This window comes from Silurus meridionalis, chromosome 6 (assembly GCF_014805685.1).
Source record: "Silurus meridionalis isolate SWU-2019-XX chromosome 6, ASM1480568v1, whole genome shotgun sequence".
Classification (NCBI taxonomy): domain Eukaryota; kingdom Metazoa; phylum Chordata; class Actinopteri; order Siluriformes; family Siluridae; genus Silurus; species Silurus meridionalis.
In genome coordinates, this window is record NC_060889.1 from 15069135 (window position 1) to 15084410 (window position 15276).

The 15276-nt window shown below is 40.9% G+C and overlaps 1 protein-coding gene across 1 annotated transcript in view; it reads left to right on the forward strand.

Annotated features, from left to right (window-relative positions):
• Window positions 1–15276, forward strand: part of si:ch73-211e3.1 (mastermind-like domain-containing protein 1) — a 71510-nt gene that overhangs the window by 41499 nt on the left and 14735 nt on the right. Inside the window, exon 2 of the mRNA XM_046851545.1 lies at window positions 2419–4071. Within this exon, the coding sequence (XP_046707501.1) occupies window positions 2419–4071 (1653 nt within the window). The remainder of the gene's footprint in view (window positions 1–2418; window positions 4072–15276) is intronic.

A 15276-nucleotide genomic window follows, 5' to 3' on the forward strand; every position in this document is an offset into this window, starting at 1 on the left:
TGGCCCTTCAATTGCCCTTCCATTATCTTTTAGTACAGTAAAACACTTGGAAGATATATATATACTGTATATAGATATATATGCATTAAATTAATGCATGGTTTTGCTTAAAAAACACGAGTAGGTACATTTCAAATGAAGACACATACACTGAAAGGCTTCTGGATGGCTCGCCCGGTAGTGTTCAAAAAGCCTTCAGCAAGTAAATTGATTTGATTTAGTTCACAGAGCAGAGAAGGACACATTGGTCTGCACTGAGTTGGATCAATAAAAGCTTTTATGGAAGGTCCACTTGTAAGAGTAATAATAGGATCTAGGCTATAACTAAGATTAATAGGTATGGAATGATGAGGAGAAAACACCAGGTATAAATCATTAAGTACTCCTATTATGTTTAAAATATCTTCATGACAAGAATACACAAATCCACATCCAGTACTGCGATTGTTAGACCTATGATTAGAGGTTAAAAAATGCCGCTTAACGCAGGATTTATACATGGTGGTATGTCATGGAGATGCTGTCATTTTGTAACACATTCTATAATCTGATTAGCAGTGACTATACTAGTGTGGTTTCTGCATACATGATTTGAATTAAAATGCAAATGGAAACCAACACTCCAAACTACTGCAGGGTGAATCAAAGTGATGTCGTCTAAAAGTCTAAATTTTGTTGTAGGCAAGCGAAGGGCTTCAAGTCAAATAGCAAAAAAAAAAAAAGGAAACAGAGCCAATCTCATTAGTGACAACAAAATGGCAGTAAGTTGTTGATTACCTATGAGCTAGTATGTGTTTATGTGTGTTTTCCTACAGTTGAAATAATGGAACTGGAAAACAGCCTTTTCGTGTTATCCCTCAAGAGCCACAATTCTAAAGTATGTGCATAGAGATCATAAGGTTTGGGTGGCAGGTCTATGCGCTTTTTCTTATATTGCACACACACACACACACATACACACGCACACATGCCTGCTCTCAGCGGTGACAGATGGTGGTGTCAGTCATAATGAGATAAATCCGATTGCTGCCGAATGAAAGATGTCCCTCCAATCCAGAAGGAGGGGGGACGAGAAGGGGAGAAGAGAGCAAGAGAATCGATGTGTCTGTGTCTGTATTGATGTGTTTGCTTAGAGTAAAATTGGCATGGAGGAAAAAATGAGTGTGTGTGTGTGTGTGTGTGTGTGTGTGTGTGTGTGTGTGTGTGTGTGTGTGTAAACATGTGAGTGAGTGAGACAGATAGAACAGCAACACTGAAATGATGGCTGAAGTAATTCATATTCTGTTACACATGCAGACACCCTTCCCCTTTGTCACGTGCTTAGCCCTCACAATCCTACCCATCTAACACACACACAGAGAGCACAGCACAGCAGGGTGGACACTGCAGACAGCTTGGCGATAGAGGGAAGGTGTGTCGCCTGAGTTCTATTGTTTTCAAATCTATGAGAAAACACATCTTGAGGGGGAAAAAAGAAAACTGGGTGATGAGAGGTGGAGGAGGAAGAGTGGAACGGAAAGAGTGTGTGTGTTTAGGAAGTTGATTACATGGGTCACACCTCTTTTATTCACACACATTTACTGTATGTACAAATATACTGTATCTTGTGTGTGTCTACATAAAGTGGACATTTTCTGTCAAAGGAAAACTGTTAAGAATGATTTTTTTAAATGTGGTTTTCTTTCTCCTCCTTTCTTATGGAATATTACTAAGAAATTGAGGTTTAATGGTATCATGTGGTTACTATTATTAAATAAACTCATTCACTGTACTTCTTTTTTCTTACACAGACTGGATTATGGGTTGTCTCTGTGAATACACTTTCTAGCATGACATTACCCACAGTAGCCTTAGGCCATTTTTTCAATTTCACACATCTTTAACTGGTCTTCAGCTGAATTAATCCACTATCACAGTTTTTGACCTCTTCTCTTTTCAACTTGTAAAATAGCTACATCTTTATCTATGCCAGTAGGCATCCTCTCGATGCTATGCAGCACAACAGTAAAGTCACTCTGTGCTGTTCCTGGTATGCATTTTTGCAAACATATTGGCATCTCAGAATTTTATTAAGTGCTTTATGATTAGCAGATCTTTTTGTTTTTAATTCCACCAAGGGGGCTCTTTAGAGATCTGGGTTATAAAACATTGGGTAAATGTGATACACTTACAAAGGGATGACTGTGGCAGTAAAGGAAGTGGGTATGATAAATGATCTGTATTCTTACACAAATAGAAAGGCAGCTGAGTTGCTGATGTGATCAGTGTCTATTCATCATTGATTATATATCACAAATGTTCACTAACAGCAGTGCGTTAATATGGACTATTAAATGTTTGGTTTATAACTTTACAATTATAATAAATAGCAATTAAGCAAATGTTGTTTCTAATGGTGTTATCTCTTTCTTTCCTAAGATGCCAGGAGTGAAAAGGAAGCTGACTGGAGCCGTGGATGGTGCTTCTTCAATAAACGGGGTCTGTGATACCTCAATGACCCAGGGCAGTGCCAAGCGATTATGCCTTGAGGATGTTACCCTGGCCACGGGTCCAAGTTACCCCCAGCACCCCTTCCCTTCTGGGACTGGGATGGGAAGCCAAGGTACTGGGTTGGAAGGAAACAGACTGAACAGCAATAGTGGTTTGGGTTCTCCTTACAATATGCCTTCCAAGCCAAGCCCTGGAGCAACAGCTGTAGGTTCAGGAAGTCTGGCACCTACCTATAATCCAAATGGGAACTCAGCAGCTTCTTCTGTAGAACAGGAGCTTCAAGAGATTCTGGACGAGCTTACAAAGAACCCTGACCCTACTTTACCTGAATTGGACATAGAGAAGATATTGGGGAACAAGGTAGATGAGCAAACAGGTAGTGCTGGAAGCTTTGCTCACCTAGAGGGGAGTGGAACTCCTAAACGTTCCCCACAAAGGGCTTCACACCTGGAAGCGCATCTAACCCAGTCCCCTGGTTTTTCCCAGGCAGGCTCTCCCCAGATGGGTCCTAGTCCAACTGGTGCTCCTTATACCTTACCCCATCCATCCAAGCCTGTCCCTTCCCCACTTTCAGCATCACCCCTTTCTTCTTCTTCCTCCCAGGGCCAGAATCAAGCTCGATCGCCAATGCTTTCAGCCGCACTTTCTAACAGGCCTACTTCCAGTTGGCGTGAAGTGTCACGTGCCCAGCAGCTTCAGCAGTTGGCATCCAACAGTAAGCACCACTCCACCAGTGGTGCAGGGCCACCATCAGCTCAGACAGGTATGCCCTCACTGGGCCAGCAGGGATCCTCTTGGGCTGGTCCATCTCCCCCTTATCGACCAGGGGACAAGCTTCCTAATTCATCCCCCCACCAGCAGCCCTTCAGCCCAGCCAGCAGCATCCAGAGTCCTCAAAGCTCTCTCATCTCCAGCATAACTCCAGCACCATCTGCTGGACCTTCTCCCCCATATAGACCAGAGAAGCTTGCAAGTCCAGCTCTTGCTCAGCCACCTTTTAGTCCGCAAAACCCCCTCCTTCCAGGAAATACTCCATCTGGAGGCTCTAATTCTGCTGTCCAGGGCTCCCAAGCAAATTATCTGAGTGGAATACCACCAACATCAGGTTCCACCAGGCCATCGCCCCCTTACAGAACAGAAAAACAACACCCTAGCCCAGCTGGTCCAACTCAGCCTGGAACCCAGCCTTCTACACAGGGATGTCCCTTCAACTCACAGAACAGTCAAGCACCCAACATGTCCAGTCAGCTCTACAAAGCCATCACAGCCAGCCAGCCTAACAGTAACAGTCTCAAAATACTCATGCAACAATCACAGACAAAATCTGCCCAAATGCAGCTCAACAAAGGACCCTCCTGCAACATGTGTCCAGAAACTTTCTCTTTGAACAACACCAAGCCTTTGCGGCATTTTGATCCTGAGCCCCATGCTTCCAAAATGGGGACCATTCCCTTGGGTGGATTCCACAATGGCAGCATGCAGTCCATGCCACCTACGTCGGCCACAGGGCATGTGCATCTGCTTCAACAACGCTTGCAGAGAGGGATGCAGGCAGATAGCATGTTATCCCATTGTGGTGAGGTGAGTACTTCTACTTTCTTTGTTGAAGTTACAATGCTTCTTCGAACAACACACTAACAATATATCCTTAATAAAGGTCAAGGATAAAAATAACTCTATAGCTATTCAGAAGCTAATAGAGTAGATACAAGAAGCAATATCAGTGGTCACCTCTGCAACATTAATTTTATCATTTCTGATAGGTGTCTTTAACATTAATTGAATTTGAAATTTAAAACATTTCTGGTTTGTCTAGGAAGGTCTATACATTTAATCAAGTATTTAAGACCCACAATAAAAATATGTCTTGACTGGAAGTAGCCAGTAGCTACAGTGCCAAAGTTATGCTTTGAAGAGAGCGAGAAAGAACGCAAGATGTCTCAGTACTTTTCCATTTGCTTGCTAAAGTTTAGGTATGCCTGTTTAATGCATACTCACTGGGAAAGGTCATTTGAAATGAGGGAGGGAGGGGTGGATTGGGTGGCACCATGCAGTGTGTCTTGCTTGTACAAGGGGTCATTAAAGATTGTGTATATAGCAGTGTGTGTGTGTGTGTGTGTGTGTGTGTGTGTGTGTGTGTGTGTGTGTGTGTGTGAGTGAGTGAGTGTGAGTGAGCGTGTGTGTCTGTGTGTCTGTGTGTGTGTGTGTGTGTGTGTGCGTGCACTCAAACAAGGGACTGGTGGATTAGAAGCATCAGTGGTTAATTGAATGGACAGCAGAACAGAAAGCTGAGGAATGTGAGGTTTTTATGAAAAATAGTTAATTAGCACAGGAGAGCGATTAAAAAGCCAAGACAAAAAAGAGGAAACATTTTGCACAACATTTGTAATGTATGCTGGCCCAGGTTAATTTCCTTATACCAAACCAGAAAAAAAGGTTGTTAATTAGCCTGTGATATAAACAATGTGTATTGTTCTATTTCACATTATATTATTATATCTCTTTTGCCATAAATGTGTGTGTGTGTGTGTGTGTGTGTGTGTGTGTGTGTGTGTGGCTTCGTGTCTGCGTGTGTGTTTGCACAGACTAATGGGAGAAATGATGTGATAATCTGTGTGCATTAAAGAGAGAATGAGAGGGTGCCTCTTGATGTGTGTGTGTGTGTGTGTGTGTGTGTGTGTGTGTGTGTGTGTGTGTGTGTGTGTGTGCGTGTGTGTTGGACAGGCACGAAAGAGGGAACGAGTGTGAGTGTGTATAGAGTTTCAAAGTGCCGCCACAGCATTGTCTGTCGCAGGCTGGCGCTCTGTTTGAAGACACGGTCCACCTCTTTGAGCCAAGTAACCCTCTTTCATCACTCCAATAAAAGATAATGAATTTTAAAGGAGGCGGGGGCAGCACTTTGGCAGGCATGGCTGCAAGCTTAGAGGCCCCTCTGACATGAGGGGAGGGAGAGCAAGAACAAACCTGTTAAGTCTAAACACACATACACACACTTGAACATTGATAGAACTTCTGTCTGTTAGATGCTTATCAAAGGGATTAAAATAAATAGAACATGAAGCAATTTACTTCTATATATGGACAAATCTGCATAGGAAAGGTTAGTGAGAAAGTGTTTCTTTTTGCTCATAGTAGTAATCGGTGACATTACAATAAATATAGACATAAACAAAATTAGTAAACCCTTGTGGTTGCACTATTAGTGTTAATATTATAGATTAGTTATACTGTTGGTAATCAAGACAGCCAATAGCTGATTATGTAATTATAAATCCGGTATGCTGTATTGTGTGATTATATATATGTAAGATCACCCGTGAACATTGTATAAATGTAGAAGTGTGAGCTTATTATAATATCAATAGTGAACTATTTAAAGATGATATATTTCAAATATATTAATTGGGCCTGTAGTGTGGCAGGTTGTACTTCCTATTAAGTATAAGGTTTTTTTTGCCAGTTACGCTATGTACTGTAGTAATGTTGCTATTTACACTACCCACATGAAAATGTTATAGCGTAGTGATGTAAAACTCGATCCACTCTTTAGCAAGATTAAATAGGTCAACTTATATAAAGCGTGTAATGCATACATAAACATTAACACAGTGTAATGAAGTGGGGCTATAAAAACTAACATGATTCAGATCACAAGCCGATGACCTCCTCGTCTGTTTACAGTAAAACGAGGACATGAAGAAGAACCGACCCGTTATTAAGGTGTTTTTTTGTGTGTGAAAGCTCTACAAGAATGCAGTCGTTTACCCAGCAGGAGATGCTTTCTCGGATTTGTTTACTGAAGTGGGGATCCCCTCCTCCCTCCTTTCCTCCCTACGTCTTTGTTTGCATTTCTTTCACTCTCTTACACAGTCGTGTACTCTGGCTGAGGTTTGCATGTCAAGCCTGGCGGTTTGCAAAGGAAGTCTGTGCCTCTGTGTGAACAGAACAGAGGTGAGCTTGTCTATATCTGTTCTCTTTATCTCTGTCTGTTCATCTTCATCCCTTCAGGCCTTGAGTGAAATCATAAAGTGTGCGTTCTCACCATGCAGAAACAGCGGTTTGTTGCTGTTTAAAATATTTTCCATCCATCTTTCACCTGTACTGCATTATTTGTTCTTCCTTCTCAAACTCATTGTTGTACTCTCTGCCTCATTATGACAGATTGGCCTAGCTCTCTGTGTGTGTGTGTGTGTGTGTGTGTGTGTGTGTGTGTGTGTGTGTGTGTGTGTGTGTGTGTGTGGTTGTAGTGTGTGATTAATAGTTTTTATGAAGCTTCATAAATCTTCTGAAGATATTTTTATTCTATTTTAAGATATATTAAATTTTTGCCCTTCTTACCCTTGACTGTGTGCACATTCACTGCTTGTATCTGCTCTGTGTGTACAGTCAGTGTGTTTACAGTTAAATCAGCAGCAACTGTAATATAACTCAGTGAAGAACAGTTGCACCCAGTGTGTTTATGTGTGAGGCTAACTCAGGTGCAGAGAGGACAGAAGTTAGAGGAGGAAGGAAACAAGGACACGCGTGCACACACACACACACACACACACACACACACACACACACACACACATATACACACACACTCAAACTCTGACCTCAGTTCTCTTTCACCATTTCTAATACTTTATCCTCTACCCCCTTCCCATCCTGTGATTCTTGTCCTCTCTCTCTCTCTCTCTCTCTCTCTCTCTCTCTCTCTCTCTCTCTCTGTCTCTGTCTCTATGTTGATGTCCTTCCTCCAAGGCTAAAAGGGGGAGGGGTTGAGACATGGAGACAGAACAGAGAGAAAAAAATATTGCATGCCTGCACCCTCCCTTAACACACACAAATATGCACAAATACACACACAAACAAGCACAAACACACACACATAGAGGCAGACTCAGCAGGGAGTTGAGAGAGTAACCTTGTTTTAAACTCCCCTCAGCTCAAGCAATTTAAACATCTATGAAAAGTGATTTGAAGACCTGTAACAATTTGTGTGCATGTGAGAGTGAGTGAAAAAAAGAAAGAAAGAAAGAAAGAAAGAAAGAAAGAAAGAAAGAAAGAGACAGACAGAGGACCCTGTATGTATCTTCATTTTCTTATATTCTTGAGCATGTGTAATAAGAACACATTAATAAGCAGCCAAGACATTGATGTTTAATTTAGATTTCAAATTCTTATTATCCAGTCACTACCTGGAGTAAAGCCACAAATTTTCTGGAGTTTAAGAGCTTTAGTCTCAGTCTCACATCCAACAGTATTACACATCCATTAGTTGGCCACCACTATCAACACTCATCCACTGACGTCTGAAATCCTGGAAAATGTATGGTAGAACACCAGGAGGTTTTATGTTTTTAGTTGGCTGTCCATCAAGCAGGTTAGTGAGGAAGTAAACGGTGAATAGAAATAGGTAAAAGTGCATGTTCATTTAAACACAATAGCAACTGCAGAGGAGCACAGCATTTTTTTTTCCCTCACCTTATCTCAGTGTAGAACCCACACTTTTATTATTTCTCAAGATTACATTTACATTTGTGGCATTTAGCAGATGCCCTTGTCTACATTAAGCACTTTAAACAGGAAACTCACCATGAACATATACATTTATGATCGAATATGTGATATCTGACTGGGTCCAAATTGTCAGCATGACCAGGTGCTGTTAATGGTGCTTGGCTTCATTGCTACTTAGAGTGGCTGATGCAGCAGCGCTTTAGTCCTTCAGTCTTTCCGGCTCTCTCACCTCCTCATTTGTACTATAAACTCTGCCCACACAGATCAGGTTTCAAACTTTCACCATCCTGTATCAGCATTGTGCTTGGTATCTCGCTTGAACTGTATAGCCGAGCCGAGTTACCCAGTGTACTTATGTAGCCTAAATGCATTCAGAATTCTATTTCCTGTATGGATGGTGGATTTCTACTTAATATGTCAATGAAAATGGTAAGTGAGTGAAAATGGTAAAAGAGACCGTTGATTAATTATTTTTAGTGGCTAACAAAGACTACACATGACCATGACTTATACGTCTTCTTCTTCTATCAGCTGCTCCCATTAGGGGTCGCCACAGCGGGTCATCCGTTTCTTAATTGCTCTGTCCTCTACATCTGTCTCTTTTAAATAAACCACCTTCACCACATCCATAATCCTCCTCTTTGTCCTTCCTCTTTTTCTCATGCCTGGTGGCTCCATCCTCAGCATTCTTCTATCGGTATACCCCATGTCCCTCCTCTGCACATGTCCAAACCATTTCTCACCTTGTCTGAAAAACATCCTACCTGCATAGTCCCATTAATGAACTAATTTCTGATCCTGTCCGTCCTCATCACTTCAAATAAAAACACAGCATCTTCAACTCTGCCACCTCCAGCTAGGCCTGCCAATCAATTAAAATATTTAACTTGTGATTAATCACAACTTAATCACACATTTTTACCCGTTCCAAATGTACCTTAAATTAATACAGTCAAGTTTTTAATACTCTAATCAACATTACGAATGGACAAATATAGAGGCTTTATGCAAATATATGTTTAGAAGAAGAAGAATAGCCTTTATTTGTCACATATACATTACAGCACAGTGAAATTTGTTCTTCGCATATCCCAGCTTGCTTAGAAGCTGGTGTCAGAGCGCAGGGTCGGCCATGATACGGCGCCCCTGGAGCATAGAGGGTTAAGGGCCTTGCTCAAGGGCCCAAGAGTGGAAGCTTGGCGATACCGGGGCTTGAACCCCCGACCTTCTGATCGGTAACCCAGCGCCTTAACTGCTGGAGCTACCACTCCCCCAAACTCAACATAGAGAATTTAGTTTCGACATGTTTCTAAAGTCATTAATGATTTTCAAATAACTTGTTCATGTCAATTAGACGCTTAAAAAAAACATAGGAATACCAGGTTCCCATTACTTCTCTTTCTTTCAGTTGCTCAAACAGACAATCCTGTTTCCATTTTCCAGGTGACAGGGCAGCTTGTAAAAATATTCTTGTAAAGTTTTAAAGTGATGATGGTGTTTTAAATTATGTAAAATTTTTATATCTGAGTAATAAAAGCACATCGTGAATGAATGTGCGTTGTGTTAAAGGTTTTAATTTCGGCTCTTTTCTATTTATTTAATTATATTTTTAATAAAAATTGTCAAACAGAAATGCGCACTGCATTAATCGCCTGTTGTTAAAATTTTTGACCGCCCTTTATATAAAATACTATCATTAATATACAGTGATTGTGAAAGTAGGCAGCCCATTCACACAATTCATGTGTCCCTTTTTGATTTTTGTCTCCTTTGATAATATACTTACATTAATGATGTCATGATAATTTTTTGCATTTTATCCAACAGACGTACACACTAGTTGTATTATTATTATGTAGGTGGGTCCTTTGTAGGCCACTATAGTTCACTGCTTTTCAAAGGATAACAGAATATAATGGGGGAAATATATTTGAGAGAAAGAGAGAGAGATCCTTCTTTGCTGAGAAAGAAGAATGTGTAAAGGAAAAGCCTGAGAGAGGAACAGAGAGGGGGCGGATGTGCAGAGACAGACAGAGGACAGGCAGACTGAACAACTTGGAGACTGACTTCTGGCACCTGGTTCTCTCTCTCACACACACACACACACACACACACACACACACAAGCAAGCACACACACACACACTGCAATTCACTAGGGTCCTATTATTTTATGATCTGGATAAGAAAGATTGCTTTAGCGTTTACTCTCTGTGTTTTTCCTCTGATATATAGACAGCAGTGGGCAGTAAAGAAGTATATTTACTTTGTTACTGTATTTAGGTATATTCTTTCCACTATCCAGGTTTTATTAAAGAATTGTCTGGGAATTGTCTGGGAATTGATTTTTGCTTCACTACATTGAAATGCATAATATCTTCCTCACTCCACTACAATTCAGAAAAACATCTCTTTCTATTCTGATCTGAATACATATTTTGTGTTTAAATTAAATAGGGTAATGGTAGCTCAGTGGCTAAGATGTTGCACTTCTAAATGGAAGGCATTGAGTTTAAATCACAGCACCTCCAAGCCACTGATGTTGAGCCCATGAGCAAAGATCTCAACTTTCATCTGCTCAGTGTATAAATGAATTAATTGTAAGTCATGCCACCAAATGCCATGAATGCAAATGTACATGTAAATGAGAACCTGTCTCGAGACCACAACCACAGCCTCAAGCTTTCAATGAGAGGTTACGTGGTGTGAGCGTACTCTCACTGTGTGCCTGTAAAACGCTCTCCTCAAAACGATTTGATGTGCAGGAGATTTGAACCAAATCTAGTTCTCCGAGATCTTATTATGATAACTATGATGTTTGCAGATGATATTGTAATTTGTGGTGAGAGTAAAGAGCAGGTTGAGAAGAGCCTGGAGAGGTGGAGGTATGCGCTGGAGAGAAGGGGAATGAAAGTCAGTAGGAGTAAGGCAGAGTAAATGTGTGTGAATGAAAGGCAGGGCAGTGGAGTGGTGCAGTTGCAGGAAGAAAAGGTGGAAAAAGTGGAGGAGTTCAGGTACCTGGGGTCAACAGTGCAGAGTAATAGAGAGTGTGTTAGAGAAGTTAAGAAAATAGTGCAGGCAAGGTGGAGTGGGTGGAGAAGAGTGATAGCAGAAGTAATTTGTGTTAGAAGAGTATCTGCAAGAGTGAAAGGGAAAGTTTATAGGACTGTGGTGAGACCTGCGATGTTGTATGGTTTAGAGACAGTGGCATTGAGTAAAAGACAGGAGATGGAGCTGGAGGTAGAAGAGCTGAAGATGTTAAGGTTTTCATTGGGAGTGACGAGGATGAACAGGATTAGAAACAAGTTTATTAGAGGGACAGCACATGTAGGACATTTTGGGGACAAAGTGAGAGAGGCCCGATTGAGATGGTTTGGACATGTACAGAGGAGGGACATGGGTTATATCAGTAGGAGAATGCTGAGGTGGAGCCACCAGGAAGGAGGAAAAGAGGAAGACCACGGAGAAGGTTTATGGATGTGGTGAGGGAAGACATGCAGGTAGTTGATTTGATAGAGGCAGATGTAGAGGACAGGGGTATGGAGACGGATGATCCGCTGTGGCAACACCTAATGGAAGCAGCCGAAAGACGAAGAATGTACATTCAAAATCAACTACTTCTGTACTTGTGCTAAAGTAGAAATTGAAAAGGAGCACTTTTACTTTTACAGGAGCTGCATTAGTCAAGTACAGGAATTTACACCACTGTATATAGAAATGTGAAAAAGTCCAAAGAAACAGAAGTGAAGCGTGCTAGTGAGAGAGAATAACAGAAAAACATGAATATAGAAATCAGTTCTTAGCACTATAGTATCTCTCTCTCTCTCTCTCTCTCTCTCTCTCTCTCTCTCTCTCTCTGTTGTTCTTATACTATTTCCTGTTCCTGTTTATTCTACACGCAGACTCCAACAGTGTCACTCTGACCCTCAGACACTCACTCAAAACATTTATATAAGTATATTTGTGTGTGCGTGTGTGTGTGTGTGTGTGTGTGTGTGTGTGTGTGTGTGCATGCAATTTCATGCACACAGTTTTAACAACTCTGTAATTTTATATATCCTGTCACAGACAGGGCTGCAGTAGAGCTACGCTTTGTATTCATACTTCATCTACCACAAAAAGGTCAGAAGGAGTTCATATCAATTAATCCTCAGCTTCATTATGACTGGCTCAGTTTTATTTCTTTACCAATATTATTTTTTGAGTAGTGTCTACTTTGTGGGTGTGGGTGTGTTGGGGGGTTCTGCCATTACTCTGTTTTGATTGAGTCACTGATGTGGTAATTTTAGACATTAGTTTTCATTATAATGAACAAGACATTTTTTTTCTATATTTACAGAAAATATATGGTGTTTTTTGCTTTGTGTGTATGTGTGTGTCCTTGCTACTTATGAGGCCATCCATCAGAGAGTCGAGATTGCTCTACTGCTGCATTTGTTCTGCACGAAGGCACTTTCCTGACAGGAGCCATCCAGTATTCAAAGACACAAACACACATACATAGACGAACACACATACACACATGCAGTTTCTCCTGTGTTAGCTCCTTATTCAGTCTCTTTTCTGCATGCTTCATTGAACATCTGCAGGTTTGTTTCATCTCCCTTTCTCTCTCTCTCTCTCTCTCTCTCTCTCTCTCTCTCTCTCTCTCTCTCTCTCTCTCTCTCTCACTAACTGTCATATTTTCTACCCTTCCTTCATTCTGCCTGACAGGCACTCATTTCTTGTTGTCTTTCCTTGCTTTCTATCAGAAGCCTTTTCTGAGGCATCCCACAGAGTGATGGATAGAGGGCAGAGAAAGAGAGAGAAAGAGAGAGATGGCAAGAAAAGTGGTGAAAATAAATGAGTTTTCAGTCTGCTGTCACTCGATTTTTACTGTATGTATTTATTCTTCGAAACTGTTACTGGACTGGGGAGGAGAGTGTATTTTGTGGTTGATGTCATTGTGCCCTAAAACAGGTTCTATGAAATAATGCTTAAATTTGGCCTGGCTTGTTTGTTGTACATTAAAGTTTAAGTGAAAAGATTTAAATATATTTAGATAAGAACATTTATTAACTTTTAAAAAATACACTATATATTGACAAAACTATTGGGACACCATATAGGGTTCTTCTGCAAACTCTTTCAACAAAGTTCATTGGCTGAGGTAGTATAAACATTTCGCCTTCACTTGAACTAGGAGACAGAAAGCTCCTGCACAACTCTTCTGTCGAGCTCTGACCTCATCCCTATTGAACACATTTGGGATTAATTAAAACACTGTCTGCACCCCAGACTTCCTCGACTCATCTACATCAGTACTTTACTAACACCCTTGTTGCTGGATAAGAACAAATCTCCACAACCACACTCCAAAATTTAGTGGAACATCTTCCCAAAAAAGTGTAGATTATTAACAGCAAATGGGGACTAGATGTGGAATGGGATGTTCAAAAAGCACATACAAATGTTACGGTCAGGTTTCTATAAACTTTTGTCAATATAGCGACTGTTTTACAAAATAGTCTAACAATATCAAACAAATATCTAACATATACACACACACACACACACACACACAACACCATTTTCTGTAAGTCAAAACACAGTGTTCTCCAACATGAGTTCTTATTGTTCTGAAAGTCTTTCTGAAAGAGTGTGTGAGAGAGAGAGAGAGAGAGAGAGAGAGAGAGAGAGAGATGTGTGCAGTGCAGTCATAACATCATGTTTAGTATTTGGCAGTTTTGAGTGTGAGGTCATTGACTGTGGGTAGTCTCCATACTGCATTCTTATTGGCTCAGAAAGAGACCGGGGTGTGTCTGTGGTCAAGGAGTCAAACACAGGATTTTGTGTGTGTGTGTGTGTGTGTGTATGTGAAAAGAAATCACACAAGCATGTTTATTTCTCACACCCTTGCTATATGAGCATATGGACAAAAGTAGGCCATGCATAATTAAAGAGTTTCCAAACAAACAAAAAAAAAAGGAAAAAAGGCATTTCCTTTGGAGAAAATGATTGATTCATCCAACACTCCTCATGTCCTCTCTCCAGTAAAGCACAAGCGCGTCTCTTCGATAATTGCCGTAACGACCTATTTAGTCATTAAATTGCCGTATTCAGGATGAGAGTGCTAATAAGTGCATATTTGATTGTCTGTGAGTGCCTGCTGAGTCGTTGGGATGAGTTCTGGCGCACAGTATGAGGATCTAATGCGATAATGGGATGGGGCAAGAGAAATAAACTGACAGAGATCCAGTACTTATCCTTTTTTTTTACGCTCGATGAGAGAAACGTGTCTGAGAGCGAAGTGAATACGGAATGTGTAGAGTATTTATGTATTTGGACATCTGTCAGTCTTCACCCCGTGGGTGCAAAAATCTTAGACCTTGGCATGCAAAATCTCCCAACCAATTTAGCAAATGAAAGCGTGTGTGTGTGTGTGTGTGTGTGTGTGTGTGTGTGTGTGTGTGTGTGTGTGTGTGCATGTGTGTGTGTTGCTGCTGCGTACTGAACACTGAATCACACAACGAGAAGGGGGGAGAGAGAGAGAGAGAGAGAGAGAGAGAGAGAGAGAGAAATATTTTTCAATCACACATTCTTCACAATGAACCTAATTCATTAAAGGCTGCTATGCTTTATCGAAGGAACAATGGAGGAGAAAAGGGCACAAGAGAGAAAGGAAATGGGAGGGAAGGTGAAAATGTACTCAAAACAGACAGAAAGAGAGATAAAGAAGGGTAGAAGAAAGGGTGGAATTTTGATGGGGTAGTTGGAGCTACAGGGCTAGCCATGGCCTTTTTTTGTTTCTCAAAACAGAGGGGTCCAGGATTTCCTCATCTTCTCTTTACTAATTAGACAGAGGTGTCAAGCAGAGATTTGTGTGCACTGCTGAATCTGCTGTCTATAAAACACACACACACACACACACACACACACACACAGAGAGAGAGATCTACAATGGATTGCTTGTTTTTTTATAGCACTTCCTTCCTACACGGCACAGCAAAAAAATCCAGTGTTGGATTAATGACTACTGAGTTAAATTAACAGCCAGAGTGTTGAATCCAGTCTTTTGCGGTTCACACAGAGAAGTGATTGTGAAGAGTCTCTTTAGTCACCAGTCTCACAAAACAGATACGCTTCCATTTTCACTCGACGTCATTTTAACAACGTGCATCAGATCCAGTTTTTACATACTTTTTGGTACACATCACTACTGATACTCATGTAACCTACTTAGTAATAAAAAAATCGGGTGTCATTAAAGAGCTGATTTAAGATCCGGGATTCTTCCTCATTT